A 26,083-nucleotide genomic window follows, 5' to 3' on the forward strand; every position below is an offset into this window, starting at 1 on the left:
TTTTTAATTTTGTCTTCTCACAATACGTTGTGCTCAAGATTAGAGGCATTGTAAATACAGCAGGTGTCAAATTTTAAGATTAGAAAAATTAAGATGACAGCTGTTAATTCATGTGTTACAAACACACATGCAATAATATTATGCTGAATGATAAAATAATAATTTTGTACTTGCAAAAGTTTGATTTCCCTTGCTTTGTATTGAGAGCAGCAGGCGAAAGCACAAACACAGCTCGCTCCTTGAGACTTGTTTGAGCCTTCAAGCCGGTGAATGATTAGCAGAAATAATGTCCCTGTCACCCTTAATCACATTAAAACGTGGTTAACATTTAATTTTCCCCACTTGATATGCAAAAATTTCCAGTTGATTTGCAGCAAAGGCCATTGGAATTCCATTATAAAAAGAATAAAAATTTCAGGCATCATTTGTTCAGAGAGGGATATCAAGAGCAGAAAGTGCTGAATCTTTCTATTAACCGAGCAGTGAGAGATGTGCACTTAATGCTGGGACATAATGGGAGACTGACAAGACGCGGACACACTCACGTTCACACGCACGCACGCATGCACACACACACACACACACACACACACACACACACACACACACAAACACACACACACATGGATGTTTCTGTTCAGCTTAGACTTTCAAAACATTTTTATATCTTCACTATAGAATTTCTCAAATGCCTGTAGATTGATATCACTTTTCTCTTGAAACACGTGGCTAATAAGCAGAAACATTAAATGTGCACAGTTGTAAACAGGCCTTGATCAAATTCCTCCGAAATAAAGATTTACATGAATGCTGTAGAATTGCATGAATGACAGAAAGATACAAACAAGATAGAAACATCAGCGGCGTGTTTTACATATACATTCTCCCCCAATTTACAACAAAATCCACACAAATAATTGGTGAGGACATAAATGCAAGTTGCAGCGCGGCGGCCCTGAAGTTGACAGGACCGGTTTTGGGAGTCATGTTGACGGAGCATCACAGCTCTTAATTGACAGTGCTTTGTTTCTGGAGTTGGGAGAAGGGGGAGTTTCATGTTCCTGGTGCAAGGTGATGGTCTGGTCCCGTGTCAGTCAGTGCGGGGACCCTGAGAACCCCCCCCCCCCCCCTTCCTCATTTGCAGCTCACGTTCTCCGTCTCGGCTCCACATTATTAAAATCATCCCTCAGCCTTCCACCAAGAGCCTCTTTGTTACTTGGCTAGCTTGGCTCGGCTCTGTCAAGTCTTCACCAATTACAGTCTCAGGTACAATGGTCTATTCAAAGGATCACAGCCCTTGACTGGTGTGGAGAGAGTGATTTGTGAATCATTATTCCGCCGCCTGTAGAGAACGCAATACCTGAGGAATGCAAATAACGTGCCACCAAATAGACAGCTGTGCTGCTAAAAGTGACAAACTACAGCTGTTATTATCTCCGATTGGATTTTTTCCCCCCTCTCGGAGCGCCTTCCATCTCCTGTGTTTTCAGGGTTTTGGATTCGACTAAATGTGTTTTATTTTCCTGTCCTTTGTTGGTGAGACATCGGCTGCCACCTTAGCTCAGCGGCAGTCGCACACAAGCTCTGTGTGTACAGTGTAGTGTGAGCAGAGAGGGAAATATTAGGTTACGGCGTTTAATAGATGTGCATCTGAACAGACAGACCGACTGGCATATGAGGCTTTTGAAATTTACCCTGTGGCTTGTTTGGAAAAACAACCAATCAAAGCAAAACTGTGATCTTCCTGCAGCCGGTCCTCTGTCATATGTTGTATATTGATAACCATTAGGTAGCAGCAGTGATATGGTGCTGTAGATGATAAAGCGGTGACATTGTTATTGGAATAGATGTGGTACAGAGGTGGTCGGGTCCCTCCCAGTCTTTGATTGTTATGGGCTTTAAACAGGAAACTAGGATTACAGATAATGACGGGGACCCCTTCGAATCAATCCAGCCCAGGAGCTCTGTCAGGGCCGGCGTGTGAAAATGGATTTGTGTGAAGCTGTTCTTTAAAACCTGTCCAATCCCGGCCCGAGAGCTTGTGGGGCTAATCTCATAATTGCCTTAACCCCCTTTATATTGTTCTGACTGCAAGTTACCATTAAGTGTAAGGATATCTTTGTCCTGCAATGTCAGGTGTCCTGCTGGACTGCAAGACAACAGAAAACACAGGCACTTAAGAGCAGGACGTTTATAAGTAATAAGGGGTGGCGCCCTCCTGGTGGCTTTATGGGTAATGTTCAGTAAGACCCTCATTAGGTGAACAACTTTCTTTTCTTCTTTTAAATAAAAATTGGACAAAAAAAAGCAGGATTTCAGTTAGTGCTGTAAACTGTGGTGGAAAGCAGCTAAGTACATTTAAGTGTTGTATTTTTGATATCATTTTCTCACAGCTTACAGTTGCCATTTACTTAACAGGCAGTTAAAACCCACAAATATATTCCAAAAAACTAAGTATTGTCTTCCAGTGAATTGATTTTTATTCAGTCTTCAGGAGGCGGAGCTGTAGCGCTACACACTTTCCTGTGCTCCCTTTAGATCAGTCACACATCCAAAACCCCCAGAGACTGTGTCTGCCCTCCGTTCAATTCAATTCATTAAATCAAAAATAAACAGAGGATGAACTCCACATAAAATACCAATAGAAAAGATCACAACCTCTGCCAAAAAATACAACAAAACAAGAGAACTAAATGTGGTATCTTAAAGATTGTTAAACTGTGAATGAGGCAAATTGTGATTTGTGAATATGGGATACAAAAATACAATTTGATTGATTGACTGATTATATACAATCTACAGATGCACCATGAGAATATTACTAGTAATTAAGTCATTGTTAATCTTTTCCATAATTATTGTGCAGCACCTTGTCTTGTTGTTTCTTTATTTTTAAGATGCAGGCAATATCTAGAACAGTCATGGAACGAGGTTATTTCATCTTAAACTGAAATGGCTATACAAAATATGATTTTTGCAATATATATATAATCATCTTGCACAGTGAGCACTTTCATTTTTTATATTTTCCATCTACAAGTCATGGAGGGCACATTTAATATGTGAATTAACAGTCAAATCAAATGTATAGCTGGAAACTTCTGTGGAAACAAGTCTCAAACTGTGATGGAAAGCCTCCTTTGGAGTGCAGTCTCCTGCAAACACTCATATGTTCAGCTGCTCTCATGAATATGCATGCGACCGGCAGATAACGAATACTTTCGTGTTAATCAAGACTTTCAACTAGTTCTTGTGGACACTGTTTTTCTTTCTTTTTTAAACCCAGGCTGGTGAAAATCAAGGCGTGGGTGGACAGTCATGACCCCGGGGCCTTGGTCATCCCCTTCAGCGGCGGCCTGGAGAGCCAGCTCCAGGACGCCAGTGACGAGGACAGGCAGAAGCACTGCACGGAGCACAAGACGCAGAGGTTAATTAGCATTCAGTCTCCCCACACTTATTATCAGCTGTGTCCTCCATGCACTCCTTTAATTGCATGTGCTGATAGAATAATAAATGGCAGAGTAATTACCATCATAAAGAAAAGGATCCCTCTTCTTACCGAACAACTCAGTCAAAGGGTTTTCCTCTAAATTAAGTTTTTAACTGTCATCTGTCATCCCTAGGTATAATTATAACTTGGGCATTTCGGGTTTATTGTTCCTGTGTGAAAAACCTCTATGGAGAGAAAAATTGTGACAGCAGAATTTTTTTTCCCCCTCTCGGCGCAGGACAAGGCGTCGGGTTGAATTCTTATAAAATGCTAAATGAGTCTACACGCTTTGTAATTAATCAAAGAAACCATTGGAGAGTTGAATGTCTCACATGAAGCGAAGTGACCCATCTTATTCACTTAATGAGTTTGCATCGGAATGAATGGGGCCTCGCTGCCGAAGTGAACTTTGTCTTGGCGTCAGTGGCGATAAAGAATACCTAAACAGTTTGTACCCCTTGATTCGAGCTGGATCCTCTGTCTCCACCAGCGCCCTGTGCAGGATCATCAAGGCAGGCTACGCAGCCCTGCAGCTGGAGTACTTCTTCACTGCCGGACCAGATGAGGTCCGTGCATGGACCGTTCGGGTAAGAGCCAGCTGGCTGCTGCGAACGTACATGGGAGTGCGGGGGAGTGCGCCACATGCACATACACACACACACACACACACACACACACCGGACACAAAGGAATACACACTGTGTCCCACGTTCCACCCTGCTGGCACCCTCACTGATATCACACACTTTCAACTTTGTCATGGTGGTGCCTTAGCTAGTCATTACAGGCCAAGGATAACTTCAATTACTGGTGAGCTGCTGAACAGTGAAAGTGGGGGCTACATTGATTGAGGAGGGCAACAATTGATTTTGCCCATTACGTCCATGAGAATGTTTCCATCCTGTGCAGATCTGCCTGCCCTCCTCCTGCCGCTGGAGATAAGGAGCCCGTGCATTGTGCCTGCCTAATCTGTGTGACGGAGGCTGTCTGTGCCAAAATTGATGTCGCTTTTCATTCGACTGTTTGTGGGCCTGGCTGGGGGCTCCTCCTCCCTGTGTGTCTCAGTTTACTGAGCGCGGCCCGCCAAGACCTTTGTGCACCGGGATCGCAGGACTTACATCAATACAGATGTTGGCTTTGCATGCTTTCATTGTGTTGTTGTTGTTGTTTTCTTGAGCAAACAGAAGATAGATTTAATCAGGTATTCGACTAGTCGGGAGTTTTATGTTATAAACCAGTGCAGGTGGTTTAATACTGCATATTTTACTTTTTGAAAAACTTTCGCACTGTATCGTGTATTTAATCATGTATATTAATTCGATAGTTCAATTACTATTACAATGCATGGTGCACAATTTAAAAAAAAAGCTAATTTCAAAGAACTTTTCCAAATCGTCTTATAAAATAGGTTTAATATCTTATTTTGATAAGGAAAAAATAAAATTGAGAACCTTATCTCAAATACTGTGGTAAAATTCTTTAAAATCCAAATTTCTTCTTTACTCAGAGGACATATGCATAGTTAGCAGTTTATTAGGTACACCTAGCTCAAACCAATGCAATCTCATGTCCTGCAATATAGCCTCTTTTCATGAAGGTTAAAATGTTTAGTTGGTGTTGAAACTTTTCAGAGAGGTGTTTATTCAGAAGCATGGTCATTTCAAAGGCTGCCGTTAAATGTGCAGTTAAATTGTACAGTGATTTGTACCAACAGATGTCTTTCACTTTTTCCAAACCCATCCCTGTCATTAAGGGTATAGACGTAATAACACTAACAGAAAAACTGAAATAAGGTGTTTTTTCAACAGTGATCTTTTTTATCTTTTTTCAACCAAAGTGGGAAACAAACATCAGGCTTTAAAATAGTGAATTTTCACTTTCTCAATATGCTAAATATTGATACACAAAATAAATGTGAAATACTGAGAATGTGTTTGATGTGTTAATATTTCAATCTACATTCAATAGCTGGTAATAAATGCTCCATAATAATGATCTGAAACTATATTTCACATTATCCCCCAAAGTAGAGAATTAATGAACCATTGGTGCGATGATATGGTTCTCAACTCACAGAAAATGAATTCACAACATCCTCTGATATGTTATTATGCAATACGTACAAACACACCATAACCACACTGGGTTGCAGGATGTGTTGCTTCTATCAGATAGTTGACAAAGAAGAAAACCAATAAGTGGAGAATAGTGTGCAACCAACCCCCTGGTCAGATATGAACACAACACATTTCAGTTATACACTATGAGCCTCAGACCTCCTGCCAACAGGAAGCCCCACGCTGCTGCCTCAGACAAGAATTCTCATTTTGATCAGAAACGCACATTTTATATCAGCCTGGCAAACTGCAATAATTGTCTTGATTCTTTTGCCCCTGACTGCATCACAACGAGAATAACACACCACTAAATAAGGGTAAGTTGTGGACAGTACAGCCGTTTTTCAGACATGACCTGTGGGTACAATCCAGAGAACTGGCTTTGCCTTTGTGCCTTTCACACATGCACAACACAGCTGGGGATCCCCCGCTGTGTTCACACATTGGATTCTCCTGACTTCCTCTGGACGTTATTCTAGAAGGCCAGACGTGGAATGTCCACAGAAACTGCGAAGCCTCTCACTTCGGACATTCGCGTTCACACATGCACGTCCTCTGGAGAAAATTCGGAGGATCTGCGGAGCTCAGTCTGAAAGCAGCTTATTAAAGTTACGGCACAGACTTTTTCTTTTACGGCCTTGTGACTGTGTTTCGGGCCAGAGGGGGAAGGTGAGCTCACTCCCTCTTATTTACTCAGAACACATTACGTTGAAGCCGAATGACATCACCAGGTTGAAACTCGTCTCGGTCTGACTGATGTCCTCGCTATTTACCCCCAAAAAAGTCTCGAAAACACTTCAAAGACGACCTCAGAAACCCGCCTGTCCCCCTTCGACATAACTGATTACAGGCAGCCTTGATTGTGTGTGAGGGGCATTTAGTCAGGTAAGCATCAGTGAGTAACTATATTAAGCCAATACATCTTGCATTGTAAAAACTACACTCAGTAATGTCGTGTTCCCCGGTCCTTTAACATGGTTTATTAGGCAGCCTCGAGGTGACCATTATCTATCAACCTGCTCTGCATAGCTCTTAACTAGGACAATGTGGAGCTCCTGCAACGCGCCCGTGTGAAAAAAAAAATCCCTCCCTTAATCTATTTTTCTCCAGATAGACAAACCTTGATGCTGATTAATGGTAGTTAAACTCACAAGCACTCCGTCAATGAGATTGCAAAGAGATGGTAATGTATTAGAGTCATTAAATACGCATCATTCTTTTGGCATGAAATATGTTGACCCCAACCTGATTATATACATAATTAAAACTGCTCAACAGTTCCTGGGGGGGGGGGGGGTGGGGGGAGCGAGCAGGTCGACGGGCAGGAGTCAGGAGGATCCACATCACTTATTTGGGTCATTTGTCATTTTGGTTTTTAGTGCATATAAATTGCACATTTTATCCGTCAAAAGAGGATTCAGAGTGCAGCCAATTTATAAATCCAGTGAATTGTTATTCTGTGCTTTTAAGATTGCATGGTTTGGAAGAGACGACCCTTATTGTGTATTTCAAGTCAATTTTAAAAATATGCTCGAGCACTATAGCCCCGCATCTTCAACAGCGAGATATAGTTAAGTGTTTGGATTTTACCAAACTCCGGAGTGTCAACGCAGTGAGGCCTGATGCAGTCAGCTCTGTGCCACCCTGGCCTCTCACTGCAACACCAGGTCTTCTTGCTGTCATGACCAGAGAGCCGAGCAGTGACCCACAATGAGGCAAGATTGCTTGGACAGAAATCAATACTGCCACGGAATGAGAATCAGAAGGCATTGATAGCAGTGCTGGGTCCTTATCGGCGTCCAGGCCGCCCTTAGCAGGGCACGGCCGAGTGGAAAGCTATCCAGAAATCATGACTGAGGCGAGAATACCCCCGACTGAAAACAACCCGGAGTGATGCTCGCGACGCTATCGCCCTATCAAACACTGTGTCGCTGGCATGCTGTAATCCATCTTCTCCAAAACAATTCATTTGTCCTCTCTCTTCCCTTCCTCGTGACAGAAAGGAACTAAGGCTCCACAGGCTGCGGGGAAGATCCACACGGACTTTGAGAGGGGCTTCATTACGGCGGAAGTAATGAAATTCCAGGATTTTAAAGAGGAAGGCAGCGAGAACTCTGTCAAGGTGAGCAGTCAGGGTGCCAGAGGAGATGAGGGGAAGTCTCCTGTGATCAGTGGAGCTGACAGTCAGCGCACTGCTCCGACTGCAAACTGCTCCTCACCTTTACTCGGGGGAAGAAATTACTGCAGCACACTCCGGCACGGCTCCTGACAAGCCAGCTGATTCTGGCTCTAAACACTGCCATTCTGCTCCAGCTGTGCATATCTTTATCACAATGTGTCTTAACTGGCTGATGGTGCCTCTGTCTCGTGGCCCGGCTCAGTAGCACAGAGGCAGCACTTCTTCACCCTCACCAGGCATTTAGCAGATCTATAGAGCGCGCTGTTTGCTTACCGCTCTCTCCGTTGCCAAATCCCCCAAGCCACTGGCGGCATGTGACAGTGATATAAAGCGGCGAGTTAAATAAAGTGTGAAATTCCTCATATTAGGACTGTTTCATGGCTGCGTGGCACATAAATGTGACTTGCATATCTTATTTATTTTTTTATGATAGCCAGTGTTTGTTTTGACCTTTTAACTGGGATGTGGGTTGTTCATGTGCACACTGCTGTCAAATGTAATAACTGATTTCATGGTGAATTTGTGCAGACAATAACTGGGCGTCTGCTGCAGCAGGTACCCTGCCAGTGATTCAAAAATGATTTTCTTTACAAGTGTTGCTTCAGCTTTAGCATCAATTTGGTGTCATCTCAATAAACTGTAGTAATGGGTGATACAGAATTTATAATGAACACAACAGAATGCCTTTCATATTGAACAACATTAAACATGTTTTATTTATCATTTAAATGTATTTTCTGTATAGACACATTTTTAAATGTAATTCTCATGGCCCTTAGTAAAGCGCCTACCTCCGCCAAGACCCAACGGTCGTCTTATGAAACCACATTTAAATGTTGTTTGATCAGCATCATATGACACACATCATGGTCTGTGGATTTTTCTCAGAGAGATCAATGAAAATGTTGAAAAATCTCACAATGTTCTCTGGATCCGCCCCCTATCCAGGATCTGAGGCTTTATTGGATCTTCCTTTGGTCATCCTCCAACGCTCCGCTACATTTCCTGGAAACAAGTTTTTGCATAATCTTGCTTATAGCCGAACAAAGATAAAAACCAACCAACACACAAAGGAACGGGGGTAAAAAAAATAAAAAACTCCTTGGCAGAGTTAGTTAGAAAACACAACAACAACAAATCAGAAAAAAAACATTTGTTGTTGTTGTGTTTTGTGATCTGCACTTCAGAGCTTACGTACAAAATTGTTTTAATTTGCTCCAAGGTAAATGTACCTTTTACTTCAAACCATAAGCAACCTTCATATATGTGTTAAGCTTATGAAGGCTCTTAGTGACAGCAGATATCTTTAAGCTCATGCAGGTCAGAGACAAAAAGGTCTCAAATATAGGCTGTAGTTTCTGCGTGTCATGAATTATTCTCTGAGAAATAAAGGAAAAAATTAAAAAAACGCTTTGCAATGTTAAAGATATTAAAAAAAAATCCTTGATCTGGATCTGCACCTTCATTTAATTGGTTCATCTCTGAATCATACAGCACCCGTCCTATACGTTTTGTGGTAATCCATCTTTCAATTTTTTCTAAATCCTGCTAAATAACAGAGCAGCAAACAGAGACGGAAACATAACCTGGAGGCTATCAACTGAATTACAGTAGAAGTTAACCTTGCATGCATATGTGACATTTTGATGGCAGCCGCTGTAACGTGCTGTTACAATCCCACTATCACCACCATCAACTCCACGAGTCCACTCACAGTCTCCACTAATGTGATCTTACAGTGACACACAGGGACCTGCGGGGAGCACTATGACAACATTCAAATCTCTTCACTATTCAAGTCTCTTCTATTTAAAGACGCATTTAATATTTAATGCAGCAGCAGTGTATTGTCCACTCCCCTCATAAGCGGCAAACAGAGGGTGAGACGTGCCGCTCTCTCTGGGGTTCGGCCATTGTTATCCGGGCTGGAGATCTGAGTGTCAGGTCCTTACTGCACGCTCTCTCACTAATCCCTTTTTGAGCCTCATAAGAACATGGAGCAGTTCTGACTGTGGCATTAGGGCCCGTGCTATTTAATGCCAGTTGTGGGAATAGGCCGTCTGAATAGGGCCAGTGTACGAGGATATCACATTATTAGTAATCATATCTGCTTAAGCCAAGCTTGCTGCTCCAGATGGCTGCTTTCAAGTGCAAATGAACCAGTTAGACATGTCTGGTTTAATACACACTCAGGAATCACAAATAGCCATTGATTTTCTTCCCCCCGTCTCCCTCTCCGTCCAGTGTTTCTGGTGGTATTGAGCTTGGATTAAATGGTCTCCTGAGCCTTTAAAGGGACATTGATTCTTCTAATTAATTGTGCGCTGTGCAGAACCAGAATGCATAAACCCGTCCGTATTAGCACTTCAAGTCAATTATTTTTTGAGTTGGCCAGGAAGGAGAACAAACACTTACTGTACACAAAAGAAATGTTAGAACTTGTTTGGTTTCCTCAAGAAGTTTGATAGTGCTGTAATCAAAGACATATTAACATTCTGTGCTCGGGTACATGAAACTGGAACCGGCAGAGGAGAGGATTATTCACTCAGTGGGAATTCAGGCGCCCCATTGGAACAAAAACATGGAGGCCCGTGTGTGTGTGCGTGTGTGTGTGTGTGTGTGTGTTTGTGTGTGTGTGTGTGAGAGTGTGTGTTTGTGTGTGTGTGTGTGTGAGAGTGTGTGTTTGTGTGTGTGTGTGTGTGAGAGTGTGAGTCTTGCAGTAAAGTAATTGAAGGCAATGAAATATATTGGAAACTAATCTTGTGCTTATATTTTCTTTTTCTATTTATAATACACATTCTTATTATGGGCTCCATATTGTCTACGGTGCCAATAGATATTTAGTTAAAGTATGTAACAGTCTATAACCTGTCCATCCTAAAATGCTTTTGTTTGGTTTGTGATTGTTGGCTTTTGATTCGGTTTTTATTTTGACCTCACAGGCATCTGGGAAATACAGACAACAGGGAAGGAACTACGTCGTGGAGGATGGAGACATCATCTTTTTCAAATTCAACGCACCAAATGCGCCGAAGAAAAAGTGACACAAGAACAATCTGTTTGTTTACATAACTGACTTTATTGTTACCTCTCTTTTCTTGGCTGATACACACCGCCAGTTCTTTTTTCCTCCACCCATCCTGTAAGATCAAATCCCCCCTCGGGTGCCAAAGCACAGGTTCAGTAAACTCTGACAGCTTTGCTATTTAAGATCAGGATTGGCCCCCTCTCCAAATTGTAGCAGCATTTGAAGGAGCATATTACTCTCCAGATACTTCATTAATCTCCATCACGGGTGCCAGCCCTGACACAGCTGACAGCGGGGACAATGCCACCTGCTCCTCTCCCCCTTCTGCAGATAATACATGTTTTACAGTAGCCCAGATGTCTACACTCAATAAAACATTTGACAAAAACCAGTCTGTGTGTGTTTTGGGATGTCTGTATTGAGTGGGAAGCTGCATGGGGACGCCGATAGCGGTCCTGCCGACCACTGATTAGAGAATTAAAAGACACAGCTGACACTGACTGTAGCAGAGCGGGGACAGTTATAATTAAATCTGTTAAGTGATGCTGATTTTAGAAGGTCACATGCAGCATGCAGGTGTTTTTTTGGCTGAAAGAATTGGTCAGTTTAAATGATTATTTGTAAAGCTACGGAGGTAACCTTTTATTCACACTTTTTATTTGATTTATGATTGATGAATTTGTGCGTCGTCCCCTTGGCTATCGCTACAGTTCTTAGCCTCAATCTTCAAATATGCAAAAAAAAATCATCTTTGTTGTGTTTACTGTCTTACTCCCATCCCTCAACAATGAGGAAATTACACGCCTACAAAAAAAATATTAATTCAAACAATATTTCCACCCAAAAAGTCCACATTTTATCATATTCTATATAGTATGAAAATAGAATTTGACACAATCCACAAGCACAAGCAGAAAACGATTCCTGTAGCCTGAAGGAGTGTTTTTCTCGCCCCTATACTTTGTGTGTAAGTGTTTGTGAAGCTTTTATGCTGATGGAATTGTATGGCGGCAGCCGCAGTTCCCCAAAGTAAGATTGTGTTCTCCATGGGAGTCCCAACAACGAGCGGCAGATCAGCAGTGCTTTGCTGAATATCTCGTAACCATTAAGATTGCAGAGAACAAAATGGCCTTTTGATGGGCACAAAAAAGATTGAATAAAAATGGTCATTTTACAGAGATAGCATTGCATATCTAAGTTTTGGATGGGATGTTTTTATGGAGTATGTGCTATAGCAGCACAGAGAACAGTGTTTGTCATGGAAATATTGGATGGATTGTAGTCTTTAAGGTTTGGAGATCAGTGGCAAAATATAGCATAGTGTTTATTGAGGTTAGATGGAACAAAGGACAATTGACAAAATGTGCATCAAATAACATTACGGCCTTCTTCTTTTTAGCGTCAGCATTAACCGCTGATAATCACTTGTACAAATTCCACAAAGCGAATCAAGGAAGATATTACGACCAAGATTTACTCCCAGACAGTATCCTGTGTACAACAACAGGCTGTGTTCTAAGTGAAACCATACAAATCCTCTGCAGAGCACAATGTGGGCTTGAGACAAAACTGTTTTTGCATTCTTCTCAGGGTGTTGGTGGTGTTGGCCAACCTTGCATAGAATATCATTCATCTACTCTGTAGTCTTGAAGCTCGGGGACTGACGAGTTGCTCCCAGTGGTCTGAGTTGTGGCACATTTTGTTTTTCATAAAGCGACAGTAAATCTTCATAAAGTGAGTAATAAAGATCATTGGGCTTCCTCTCTAGTCTGGTTTCACAGAGCACATACATGTGAACATGTAACCAGTGGTTGATAATAAAAACAAATGGGTATTTATAGAGACTAGAATGTGATGTAGGTGGGTTGTAGAAGCAGTCTGACTGGTAAAGCCTCCCTGAGAAATAAAAGAAGTCCAGGAATGTGACAGATTCTCAGTTGCCTCAAACGTTCTGTCAGCCCCATCAATCAAGCGGTGCCACTGTGCCCTGAGGCAGACCGCAGTGGCATCAAACCAAGAAGGGCACAGAGCGGAGAGCTCACTTTAAAAAACACCATTGACACTCGTAAATCACACACACACACCAAAGGCCTTTTAGGAATAAAACAAGAGTTATGTTGTAGTTAAAACAAATAAACATATAAATAATTAGAGCACTTTTCAGAGTAGTAACTGTGCTCAGGGGACTGTGTTGGGAAATTCAATGGTTCTTATACATGTTTTGTATCATATTATTACAGAGTGGAAATGATCTCTATTTTGGATGACAATAGCCAAGTGTTGCCATGCTGTAATCATTACCATTGTGTGACTTGTCTGCCTGACATTTGTGCTATATACTGTACACAGAATAGACATGAAATCAATATAGATTCAGAAACAAATGTTCATGTATATGAGGGCTTATGCAACGTTTCTTTCTTGTTTGTGTTCTAGTTTCATGTTGAGACTGAAGACTTTGATTTACTGCTTTCCCTGTCAGTGGTAAAAAATTGCCAGTATAATGTTGCAAACCCCCACGCTGTAAACAGGAAAAAAGGAACTTTATTCATAACTTATGTCTGACAAATTTTTACATCTCTTATGCAGTTCCAATTACAGCAAATATGCCTTATTGTGCCATTAAAGTTTTACTTTAAATTTGCACATTTTATGTATAATTTGCAGAAAGTGCAGCAAGACATGTTTTGGGCATTAAAGTAAACGTTTAAAGTTTCTTTATTTCTGCCAGTACAGGAACAAATAAACAGGTAAATCAGCCATGTGATGTTAAAAAACAAATCCTATGCAACAGTCCTGCAATACCGGCTTATTTGACCATACTTGCTGTAAATGAGATATATCACATATAGCTCAGGATTCACTGTGCACTGCTATACACCAGGCCACATATTTTATTGTTGCATAGAAACTGTATCTTTGTAGTCTAGTTGTTTATGTGTGTATATAAATTCATATATTTTATCAAAATTATATTTGCATTACATTTTTTTACCTCATTGAATTTGTTCTGGTTAAGTTACGTTTTTTATCTTACTCTGCATTCTTTTTTTCTATTATAAATATGAACTTCCACAGTAAAATCACTATTTATATTATCTTTAATTTGTTGAAATGCGACATAACACGTGAGACATGACAGAGCTACCTTTTAAAGGGGCAAACATGATATAATGTTGTTTAATATGATGAAATAATATATACAGAGCAACAGGTAAAAACTAAAAAATGTAATCAAATGCAAATGTAATAGATACATGTGAGTAAGAGAGGCCATATTCCTGTGTATGTGTGTTTCTGTGTGTGTGTGCACAAACAAAGGAACCCAAAATGAATGAGAAGGGAGGAAACTTCCATGTTACTGCCTTTGAAACCCTCCCTTATGTACAGCAGTTATAGTCTCAGCACCTCGGACAAAGAACAGTGTGGTGGTTCCTGTCGCGGCTGCCTCAGCGTCGCCTATTACACACATTTGATATTCCACACACACTTCTTCTCTATGTAGCACCAGTTTCAATTTTCTCTCACAGGTCCCATTTACAGTGTCCCACAAGGTGCCTCCAGCAGGGGCACTTTCTCTCCGTGGGGTCACTCTCTCTTGGACCAGCCATCATGAAAACAACTGTCAATATGTTAATCTGAAACACTCAGAGCAATTGTGGAGTCGCTCAGTTACTCTTCTCAGCCTCCACATTTCTGCACTGTGTGAGACAACAATGACAACTCCCAGAAGATATTGGGAAGAGGCTTTTTTGCATTTAATAACATCTTTTTCTTGTAATTCCTCATCCATTATTTCATGCAGATCTGTTATTAAAGCATATAATCTGTATCACATTTACCAGCCATAACCCTAAAGGAAAATTAAAGCTAGTTGGCCTGTTCATGCAGAGAGAAGGTCATGGATGCGGCTGTTTACAGTTTTATCTATCACTGGATCCTTGTGTAGCCAAAGTCCCACTGGGTAATTGCTTCACAGACTTCACATCTTTCCTCTCATGAGGCGAATACAACACGATGTGGATACAGTCTCATTTCCCTTGTATGCAGCTGTGGCTGGAGACACTGTGGAAAATCACAGGCCTGAAGACAAACTCCATGCCGCAGCGCCGTGTCTCGTGTAGGCCCCGGTGTCCTGCAAGTTTGTTTTGTTGTTGTTGCTTTTAGGGTTTCCGACTTTTCCCGTTAACTTGGAGGTCTTTGTAGAATCGTTGATATGTTTCCAAGGACTCTTGGAGTAAGACAGACACAGCTGCAAGGTTTTTCTGAAGCTGCTTCCATTGGCCTGTGTTTACCTGACACTTGGATTGACAGCAGAGTGATTGGAAATATCCACCATTCACTGCTGTGAGCTCCTGAGTGCACAGAAAGTGCTTTTGTAGTCTGGCTGTAATGGGCCAAGTTTGAATTGAAGGTTGAGAGAAATAGCCTCACTGCAGTCGCTCACTGTGAGGAACTGACACACCACAAATAATACTCAGAATCGGGGTCCTGATAGCATCAGAGCCACAGATCAGGTACAATGGGATGCAGGTTCTCATTTCAATGCACTTTCACAATGTCGTAATGTGCACAATCAGACGGAGGGGAAGAAATCCACTCAAATGCAAACTCCGATTGTGTCTTGATTGTGTTTTTTGTTCAAGTTGTCATCACAAAAGACATCTTAAAACTCAATAGCAGATCACGTTCTAATGCAGAAGTACGACACGCCACAGTAAGTTTTCAAAGACACAAGGCGACAAAGATAAATGGCATCAGGGAAGAATTCAGGTGCATGGTGAAGTCAGATTTTTATTTAACTGTGCAATTGATCGAGTAAAGTATACTTTGTAAACAAAGAAATTGCAATACCAAGATCTACAGGATTGATATGGGAGTATTTGGTTGCCTGGTATTTGGTTGTGTTGCAAGTATTTGGTTGGTTGGGTATTTGGAACACATTTTCTATTGGCCATTTGTTTTGTCTATTTACATCAGTATTCTAAGTTGCAGTACGTTAGGCTCTCATACTCACCATACTTAGGTACTTTGGGAACTTTTATAGTTGTGTGCAAAATGTTATCATTGCATACGTGCAATATTTGATCAAGGCTGCATATGTGCAATACTTTGTCAATATTGCAATACATGCTAAAGAGAATATTAAAGTAATTAAACTTCATTTTTATTTGCTGCACAGGAATCCCTCGCAGAAGAGACACAGTCTCTCTGTGAGACCTTTCTGGTTAAATAAGGGATGAATAAATAAAAAGGAAAAACATACGTGGTGTAATGAGTTGCAAACCAGTGAATTAATGAGCCCAGTTCCAAGGTTTATTGTAAATGTTAAAGGTGTGGGGTGATATAAATGGTAACTCATGGAAAGAGTCATTATGTAACAGCTTGACGAGCAAGTTTTGGTCTTGAGGTAAATGCTGATGATTCTCAAGTGTTTGGTTAAAGTAACTGCACCTCTGAGTCTGAGTCTTCAAGATAACTTTTCTACATCTTTTATTTGACACACTTCAGAGGCTGCATGTCACCTGTTCCCTGCACAGCTTCACTGATAAACCTGCAAACAGCCAAACTCCGATCCGCGGTACTGTACAAACTAACAATGCATAATAAACAGGAAGAGGCCAACAAAAGATGAGTGGCGCGTCAGGGGACCAATCGCGACGCGGTGTGCGGAGCGAGCGACCAATCGGCTCGACGAAGAACGGCGGGACTTCCTGTGCGTGACGCAAACGCTGCTGGTCAACAGCGCAGGCCCCACCCTTTGTGTTCCCCCCTCACCGCCCGTCAATCAAAATACAAAGAAATCTTGACAGTTATCACCTGATTTTTTTACGCGCATGCTTTCGATATAATCCGCCGATCATGTCCGGTGGCTTGTGACTGTCAGGACTCTCCGGTTCACGACGAGTCACGCGATGACTGGTATGTAACATCTGTCTCAGTCCTCGGAAGCTAACAGGCTATCAGGCTAAGAGGCATCCTCCGGTTACATTAGCTCGCTAGCAGGGGATGTCTGTCGGGGATCATGCTAATCACCGCCGGGGTAAAGTAGCTTTAGCAGCTAGCTAGCTTAGCTCGGCTATCGTCAAAAGTCAGGTCGTCTGAATCCAGTCGACCCCGCACTGTTGTTACCTGCACGGAGCTTCGTAGCATTAGTTGTAACCGTGTTGTTAGCTTGTACAGCGATGCTATTATAGCCCAGCAGATGTTTTGCGTGTGTGTGTGTGTGGTGTGTGTAGCTAGCGTTAGCTTCGGCTAACACTGCCTAACCTAAATGCTTTTTACCACACAGCACCAGAACAGCCATTGAAACCAGAAGAGATGGCTGCCATGGAGGTGGACAGCAGTCACGGCGACTTTCTGCCGCAGGAGGACGGCAGGGGCGGCCAGGTAAGGCGTCTCTCTCCCGGGGGCGGCTAACACTCATTATGTCGGTGCTGCGTTGTCAGTAGCTGAGCGGCGCTAAGTGGAGTTCACACATTTCAAACTTTGGGAGGTGGGAATTGTCTCAGGAAACGCTTCGCCTCAGGCAGCGCCGAGAATCCCGCCTCCTACGCTGGGGTGGAAGTGACAGGCCAGTTACAGACACCACCGCCAGGCTGCTAACCCCTGGGTGGCTGCCTGCGGCGCTCGAACACAGGACGAGGAAGTCCCTCCACAACTTTAGCTGTCTAGCAGCGAATCACCACTTTATGTGTGGCCGCCCACTCCCTCTTCCTTTTAAAATAGGCCGCCCCCCCCTCGACCTGCTGGCGACCCCGTGCACTAGGGATGAGTCCTAAGTTTGGGTCAGCGTCATCAGAGGTGGACAGAGCTGCTGCTGGTGCTGATGCTGCTGAGGTGAACCCTTCACCCACAGCAGAGAGAAGAGCATCCTCTGTAATTTGGCATTGACACAAGAAAATGCGTCATTGCTACAGCTGGAATGTGTTTACAAATTTAATTATTCAAACAGACCAAGTAAGGACACCTATATCCATCTGGTCACATGACAAGCTCCTTAAAGGGATGGAGGGGTGGGTGAAGTTTTTGAGTCCACAAATCACTTTAAGAGTTTCAGGGGTGAACAGTGTTGCAGCCAAATCTAATACAATTGAAGTAACACAGGGACGATTCTTCAGACGCAATAAAACAACAGAAAAAAATCCTAAAATGCCTCCATACTGCTCTCGTGGTGTTATCCAAGGAACCGGCATTCAAATTCGACTCGAAATAGGGTCAATAACTTGTGTCTTAAGCCTGTTGGTGAGATTGTATTTATAGTCAATTAAAACTGAATTATCACAGAAGAGAATGGCAGTGTACAGTACAGAAGAAGACTCTGAGATTGAAATCACCTGTTAAATACAAACCATGGTGTGTTTACGGAGTTCTTCTGCTTAAATTACATCATTAAAAACACTGTGCCTAGAAAATCTTAAACAAATCTCAAACAGATGCATGAAATGATTTTTAAAAAATCAGGCTATGACAACCAGAGAAGATAAATGGAACATTTAAGTATGTGTAGGTCGAGCATGAGCCAGGACAGGCCATAACATTTTCCCTGTGTGTGTCTGTGTGGAGCAGTGATGATGCACAGCAGCACAACAAGCTAATGATGTTGTCTGATGAATGAGCTGCTACTGTCAGACCTCAGTTGTGACTTCAGGTTTACAAATCTTTATTTGTCATGATTTGTAATCAAACTGACTGAATAACAATTTTCTCCAATATTTGCTTCCCAATATTTCTGGTACTAATTTTGTGCAATGCAAGCATCATTATTTATCCTCCAAAATATTGGGCCATGTGTGCAGGCTATAACTAGGCTGTTACTTGCTATATCTATTTAAATTACATCAGGGGCTTGATCTTGTTTTTTTTATATGTCAACCATTTTCTTAAGCAAACCTCTTATTCCCCTTCTCAGCTCACTGGGACTGACACATGGGAGGTGTTGACACCCACAACAAAGGATGAATCTGGGATGATCCAAATCCAAAGTCAAGGAATATTAACGTCAAACGGACAGTATGTTCTTCCTCTTCAAAACCTACAAAGTCAGCAAATCTTTGTGACGTCGGGAACGGCCTCCTCCAATGCCAACGCAGTGCCTAACATTCAGTACCAAGTAATTCCTCAGATTCAGACCGCAGACGGACAGCTGAGCTTCTCCACATCCAGCATGACTCAGGATGCCACGGGGCAGATTCAGATCCTACCTGATGGTAGCCAGAGTCTCAGTGTGACATCAACGGCAAACATCCTTAATAACAACCAGAACCTCATCTCACAGACTGGTAATGTCCAGCAGATCCAGGGGGTTTCTATTGGCAGCTCCACCTTCAACAACCAGGGTCAGGTTGTTACTAATGTGCCTATGGGTCTGCCAGGGAATATCACTTTTGTTCCTATTAACAGCATGGACTTGGAATCCTTGGGCCTGTCTGGAGCTCAAACTATAGCAACAGGGGTCACTGCTGATGGCCAGTTAATTATGACGAGTCAGCCTGTGGATGGCTCCGAGAGTCAGGTGAAGGCAGATGTTCAACTCACACAGACGATACCAGTCAGTGACTCGAATGCAAATCCTGACCTTTATGTGCCAACGTCTTCCTCTGAGCTCCACATTTCAGTAAATGAATCAGGTCTGCTGACACAGGATTCGTCGTCGTCGTCAGTGGCTAATGAACAGGCCGACTCAAACTCTGGCTACATCCAACAAAACAATGAGCAGAGCATCCAGGTGTCCTCAGCCACACCCATCCTCCAGCTGCAGCAGGTGCCTGTTCAGACCACCAACGGTCAGGTGATGCAGACGGGCGGACAGGGTCTGCAGAACGTCCAGCTGATCAACCCGGGAACCTTCATCATCCAAGCCCAGACGGTCACAGCATCGGGTCAGATACAGTGGCAGACCTTTCAGGTGCAAGGAGTGCAGAACCTGCAGAACCTCCAGCTGCCGACCACACCCCCCCAGCAGATTACCCTGGCCCCTGTCCAGACCCTGTCACTGGGGTCCGGTCAGGTCAGCATCAACACAGGTCAGATCCCCAACCTGCAGACAGTGACGGTCAACTCGATGGCCCAACAGGAGGGAGACACAGACACCATGGGAGGTAGGGCAGCTCTTTATTATTATACACACATTGTTATCTCACGTGAGTGTTTACAATACGAACTGTGCTTGACTGACATATCCAGAACTGTCTTATTGGTGCTGATGCTCCTGGTAAGGTGGGACCAATTAGACCTTTATTATTATTATTATTATTCTTTTTATAAGCACATGGAGTCAAATGACCTCACATCATTTGTTTAAAAAAAAAAATGCTGTCCCTTTCACATCTCTCTGAAAGGTCCATCTCTATATTCTCCTACGTACTGAATTATTGCATCAATACTATGAAAGTGAATGGATTTTTCTTTGTGTTGCTCAAAACACACAACCCACTGTAACACTCGTGTACGCTGCTACATCCAGTGTATTTGTCTTTGTGATATCTTTAGTTTGTGCTGCCTCCCTGTCATGACTCAATAAGACACTTGGACAGAGAAAGGGACTTTTAATGTTGTTAATCAGAACTGTGTATTCTATAGTTTAGTCTATAAAATCGTGATGAAGGCAAATCAAGCGCTGCCTAATGAAAACAAAATAATTAAAATGTAGAGTTTGAATCACGTGGAGTTTTCATTGTTAACATAGTTTACATTTATTGTATACATTTAAATAAGCATGTGTTGTGCTCTGACACAATGCATTGTGTTAATGCTGGTGTTAAAACATTGTCGTGAATTTTTTTAACTGTTGCAAAGTTTATTTACTATTATAATAAGCGATGACACTGATGTATTTTCTATCAATCAACTATTTATTTTATCGCTGAGTTTAATATGGATACTGGGCAATTTGCCACTATGCTGTCAGCAAAGCACAATCGTAAAATACCTCTCTGGGTTTGTGTCGTGTTATTACCAGAGCTAGTGTGGACATTAACGCACACATTCATTTCAGACATTCAGATAAAGGAAGAGCCCGACTCTGGAGAGTGGCAGCTGAGCACCGACTCCACCCTGAACACGAGCGATCTGTCCCACCTGCGCGTCCGGCTGGTGGATGACGATGATCAGTTGGGTCAGGAGGGCAAGAGGCTGCGCCGGGTGGCGTGTACTTGCCCCAACTGTAAAGAGTCAGGTGGCAGGTTAGTAATCTTGTGAGTCGTTTGGGTGTCGTGGCTGCCTCTGCAGGGGGGAATAAAGCATGTCGGGAGCCTAACTGTCGGTGCATGTGTTTCTCAGGGGATCCAGCACGGGGAAAAAGAAGCAGCACATCTGCCACATCGCAGGCTGTGGGAAAGTATACGGGAAGACGTCGCACCTGCGAGCCCACCTGCGCTGGCATTCAGGGGAGCGACCTTTTGTCTGCAGCTGGATGTTCTGTGGGAAGAGGTTCACACGCAGCGACGAGCTGCAGAGACACAGGAGAACACACACAGGTGCCCTTTTTTGGATCCCTTAGTGTTTGCACATCAGGAAAACATCAGTGTAATGTTCTTGTTTTTGCTCTTCAAAATGTGAGTCACACAAGAAATAACAGCATTTTCCCTCCACCCTGAATTGATATGTAAAATGTCAGGTTAGGAATGAAGACCACTGTGGAAACAGATCCAGATTTTACCGTCTCGATAGTAATTTTCCAGTTCAGAATGTTTTAACAGTTTATGCAGCACCATCATTTACAAGATTTGTTAACCGATTATGTAACAAACATTTCAAGAGATGCTAGTAATGAGCTGTGGCTTTTATATTCATCCCATGGTTCTTTATTGAGTGTGGACTCAGCCTCTCATCGGCTCGCCTGCTCTGTTTTGAATTTTATAGAATGTTCCTTTGTAATTACAATCGTTCACATGGGGTGAAATGCACAACATGTTTATTTGCTGGTTTTGAGGGAACAGGTTGGCACTCAACTATGAACGAAACAATAATAATAATTATCCCAATATAATTTCCATCAATTGCAACATAACAAAAGTCTAAAATATGGATTCAATGCTGATGCATTGTGCAAACAAAGTGAGGAGGTATAACAAATGATTGATCTACCTATTTAATGCAGGGATTAAAATGTGGCTGTACACACAATAATAATCTATTATTTCTATCAACTCTGAACTTCTGTGCCACTGTCTTAAACTTGTAATCCCTTCTTAAAAACATATCCTCCAGACAGATGACAGGTTTGACCCTCTCCAAATGTATTCACCCCATAACGATTTACCCTTCAAACTGTATTTTCTCTCTGGCAGGAGAGAAGAAGTTTGTCTGCCCAGAATGTTCCAAGCGCTTCATGCGGAGCGACCACCTGGCGAAGCACATTAAAACTCATCAGAACAAAAAAGGTGTGAACTCTGGCAGCGCAGTGGTGGCCTCGATGGAATCCCCGGGGTCCTCGGACAGTATCATCACCACGGCGGGCGGGACCACCCTCATCCTCACCAACATCCAGCAGGGCTCCAACGCCGCCCAGGACATCCTGGCCAATGCAGAGATCCCGCTCCAGCTCGTCACCACAGTAGCGGCCAGTGAAGTCATGGAGTGATTTACACTCCGCGTATGAACTCGTGCAAACTCCATCATACTGTATACTCCTACCTGCGTTTTTATTCAAGTTTTGGAAGGAAACTGAAATTATAAATATATATATACATATATATTTTAACACGAAAATAGTCCGACCATGTCCGTACTCAGTTTCTAATGAGGAAAAACTAGTATTGGAGACTAAAAGAAGGTGGAAAAAACATTGCAGTAAACACACAAAGAAATGCCTTATTTTGTACAATATTGTGTAGTTGCAAATGTAGGATGCCATTATGTTTTGAATCTACTAATATGTTAATGTGTTTTTTCATGACAAATTATTGGTAAGTTGATCAATTGTCTCCTCCGCCTTTTTGCTGGTGGTTTGTTCTGATGAGGTAAAGTATGTTCCATATTGCTCTCAGCAAAGACTCGATCCTTTTATCCAACTCAAGTCATGTTATTGCTTATGTCCTCGCAAATCTCTTAATGTAACATGTTTTATTTTCACTGTCCTCTTTTACAGTCAGTCTGCTTGCACATTAGCGAACCTCCTTCCTGCGTTTATTTTTAAAGAGACAAACTCTTCACACAGACGACATTGCAGGTGAAAATGAAAAACAATCAATTTTTTTGTAATGTAATTCCTCTTGAACATAAAATGTTGATATGATATATACGTCATTTGCTTATTAAATATTTTGACCGAACCACTATTTATATCAGGCTTTACACAGAAAAATGCATTTGTGATATTGAAAGTCGAAATCTTTCCTACGGTTCCATTATATGTAATTGAAATGTGTTTTCCTTCTATGGGAGGACTTCAAAACGAGAAGGAAAAAAATAATTAATTGTTATTTGAAGAGAAAAAAGCCATTTTTTTAAGGTAATTGCCAAAATTTGACTACAAACTCAGGGTGACTTGTGACTGTGTGATATGAGTAGAGTTCATCACCCCTCGGGCTCCTCGGACAATGAGGGTGTTGTGGTAATCAGATGGACCAAAGGCTGAGGTGAATTAAGCTGTCACCACGTTACCTGTGCTTGTTAAATCTCACCGTCGTTTTCTTTTCTTTTTGTAACAATAAGGACGACCCCTGTTATTGAAACAGAATTCTTCAGCAGTATCTTGCTCCATCACTTCTCAATTATGCATTTGGGGGAAACAATCAGTGTATTACTAAAAGCGGTACTCTTTCTATTAACAGCACTGTTCATCTTGTTTGTTGATAATCCTTTTTTGTTTTTATGAAAAATATGTTTTGTATACTTCCCAAGAAACCACTTTATATCCATCGTCAGTACTATTGTTTCTTTCTTTGTTGATACTCATGGTTAATTCTATGTTGCGTTGTCCTGTTCCATGTTGTTATTATTTCTGTTGTTTAACCCCTCAACTGTTGAATAGTGAACGTCACATTAGGATATTTGTGTATTTTCTTTAAATCCAACCGGTTGCCACATGGTCTTTTTCAGGAGATTACACTTGAGCCTTTAAGTCAGATAGCACAGAAGGCAAGATGCTGTAGAAACACTCAAACACCATCTTCCTATTATGTACTAAACACTGAAGTTTTATCTTCAATCCAATCTTCTGTATAAATATGTCAATATAACATCAATATAAACTCTTCTGTCACACTTGAATTTCCTTTGGATTTTTGCTTTATTTAAAAATGCTGTTTTTTACATTTGTGCTTTTACATCGGAGGTAGGCCTGATATTTCAGTCTAAATGACAATGTAAATCCAGTTTTCATTTTTCCTTGCACTTGAAATGTTTTGTTTCTCGTGTCGTGTCATATCATCAAGCCAGGCACTGCGTTCTCCACCCCCCTCCCCCCCCCCCCCCCCCCCCCCCCCCACCCCAAAGGGTTTACACTGGGCCACTAGCCCAGTAGATGTCACTGCAGCCAAGGGAGCAGGACGCGACGTGTGTTTGACCCCTCGACCTCCCCCTGGTGTTGTGTTCCCGGGATGGAAGACAGAAGTCACCGGGGCCAAAAGGAGGTGTGGACCCTCGATTAACCACGAGTTAATGTCACACGGAAATGTCAGGAACATATTCTGCTGTCGGAGAACAAAGTAGTGTCTCATGACTTTGAACCAGCCCAGCAGAGTTAACACCTCATTCTGTCTGACCTGGATTCATGTACGTTTGAGGGGAACACAGGGAAATGCTTTTTAAATGAATTGCTGCGTCTTGTTTCTTAAACACAAAGTTAAATGTCCTTATAGGTTAAAAATATAACTTGTTTGATATTTTTGGATAAATTAAGCTGATGTCAAAGCATCACATAAGAGCTGTATCCCTTTACCTCTTTACACTAAATGGGACATTTACCTAATTAGGTAATCATTAATATGAGGCTCAAACAGCAGCATGAGAGAGGAAACGTCTCTCAGCCTTCACCTGGCTTCAGTGCCTGCATGTGAACATAATTAAAATGATAGTCATTGAAAAGCTTTATCTGGTAAATCAGAGTGAAGAGCACATGCTTTTTGAGTCTTTGTCGATTTGCTGAAAACGAGCGAGGAAATGTGGTCTGTGCCGTTAAAAAAAGGACTCGTCCTTTCTGTCGCTCCTTTCATTTGCATAATTTAATGAATCCAATTCATTGTAATGCAATACCAAGTGCAGCAGGAACATAGAATGACAGTTTGAGTTAATGAAATGTGTTAACGGTATCATCATTTACTTGTATGTTAATTAGTCCAATTAATTTCCCCCTGCTCGGTAATCTGAATATTGTAATAATCTTTGCTTCCCTGCAGGAATGAAATCTATGATACACACACCTCCGGGGCCGTCTGCAACCAGAGCCGTGGGTTTTCCACTTGTGTGGCAGATTTGAGTGAGTGCACGGAGATCTAGGAATGTTTATGTTTTTTTTAAACATTTCCTATGTCCGATTTTTCTTTATTTTATGACATTCCTTAAGCTTTTATCATGCAAATCCCACCCACTGCTGGGAGCGCACCGAGGAGCGGAGGGCGAGTGTCTGGTGTCAGTGGCAGGATAACTTTGTCTTGCTTGACAAAGTGCCATCACCTCATAGCAGGAGGTATGTGTCTCCTGGCCTCTGCAGATAAAAGCTGCCATCGGTGGGCGACCCTCCCCGGCAGCTCAGCAGGTTTAAAAAAGGAGGAAGAGAGAAATGGTGCGGCTGCAGAGCGTGACTCTGTGCACGCTGTCCTCTCAGATGACCGCCCGGACTGGAGGCCAACGCTGTCGCACTTCTCTTCTCTGTTCTCACATGTTGATGCCATCATTAGATTAAGATGAGCAGAGGCTTCAACAGCCACGTTAATGAATCTGGCAGCGTCGGTTTATAATTGTTAAATTAAAAGAAATCCACAGAAAGTAAAGCTTCCTGTGGATTTGATCTGCACGTCTCTGCAGCACAGACTCGGTTCTTCTCCATCACTTATGGGGTTTGAACATAATGTGGCACAAATTCTTCTAACGGACAATGACACAGTTTGACTTGAGCAAAGGGAAGATTCTTATTTTCAGTCACGTGGCCTTAAAATTGTGTTTTTGTCAACGAAAGGTAGCGATTCAAACATTTCTTACACTACAAGTTGTTTTGTACCAAATAGCTTCGGTTCTTCTGGCTCAGTTTGAAAAGCAGTGTAATTGTACACGGTGCTCAACTTCTCTTCCAATTCATGTGCAAAATGCATAAATACAATAACTCT

The 26,083-nt window shown here is 42.2% G+C and overlaps 2 protein-coding genes across 2 annotated transcripts in view; both read left to right on the top strand.

Moving 5' to 3' along the window:
* The window catches only part of LOC128456255 (obg-like ATPase 1), a 45,114-nt gene extending 34,284 nt beyond the window's left edge, over positions 1 to 10,830 (top strand). Inside the window, exons 8-11 of the mRNA XM_053440349.1 lie at positions 3,287 to 3,427; positions 3,981 to 4,077; positions 7,607 to 7,729; positions 10,729 to 10,830. Of these exons, the coding sequence (XP_053296324.1) occupies positions 3,287 to 3,427; positions 3,981 to 4,077; positions 7,607 to 7,729; positions 10,729 to 10,830 (463 nt within the window). The remainder of the gene's footprint in view (positions 1 to 3,286; positions 3,428 to 3,980; positions 4,078 to 7,606; positions 7,730 to 10,728) is intronic.
* Positions 10,831 to 16,542: 5,712 nt separating this feature from the next.
* On the top strand, positions 16,543 to 24,029 carry sp3a (sp3a transcription factor). Its single transcript, XM_053439953.1, has 6 exons — positions 16,543 to 16,736; positions 17,107 to 17,204; positions 18,727 to 19,915; positions 20,812 to 20,998; positions 21,096 to 21,292; positions 22,106 to 24,029. The coding sequence occupies exons 1-6, from the start codon at positions 16,730 to 16,732 to the stop codon at positions 22,396 to 22,398; spliced, it is 1,971 nt and encodes a 656-aa protein (XP_053295928.1). The 5' UTR covers positions 16,543 to 16,729; the 3' UTR covers positions 22,399 to 24,029.
* The last annotated feature ends 2,054 nt before the right edge of the window (positions 24,030 to 26,083 follow it).

This window comes from Pleuronectes platessa, chromosome 14 (assembly GCF_947347685.1).
Source record: "Pleuronectes platessa chromosome 14, fPlePla1.1, whole genome shotgun sequence".
Lineage (NCBI taxonomy): Eukaryota > Metazoa > Chordata > Actinopteri > Pleuronectiformes > Pleuronectidae > Pleuronectes > Pleuronectes platessa.

What these genes read in the sequence shown, in the direction of transcription:
- sp3a (XM_053439953.1), top strand. An exon ending in TGTAAAGAGTCAGGTGGCAG is followed by an intron (nt 20,999 to 21,095) that starts GTTAGTAATCTT and finishes TGTGTTTCTCAG; the next exon opens with GGGATCCAGCACGGGGAAAA. An exon ending in ACACAGGAGAACACACACAG is followed by an intron (nt 21,293 to 22,105) that starts GTGCCCTTTTTT and finishes TCTCTCTGGCAG; the next exon opens with GAGAGAAGAAGTTTGTCTGC.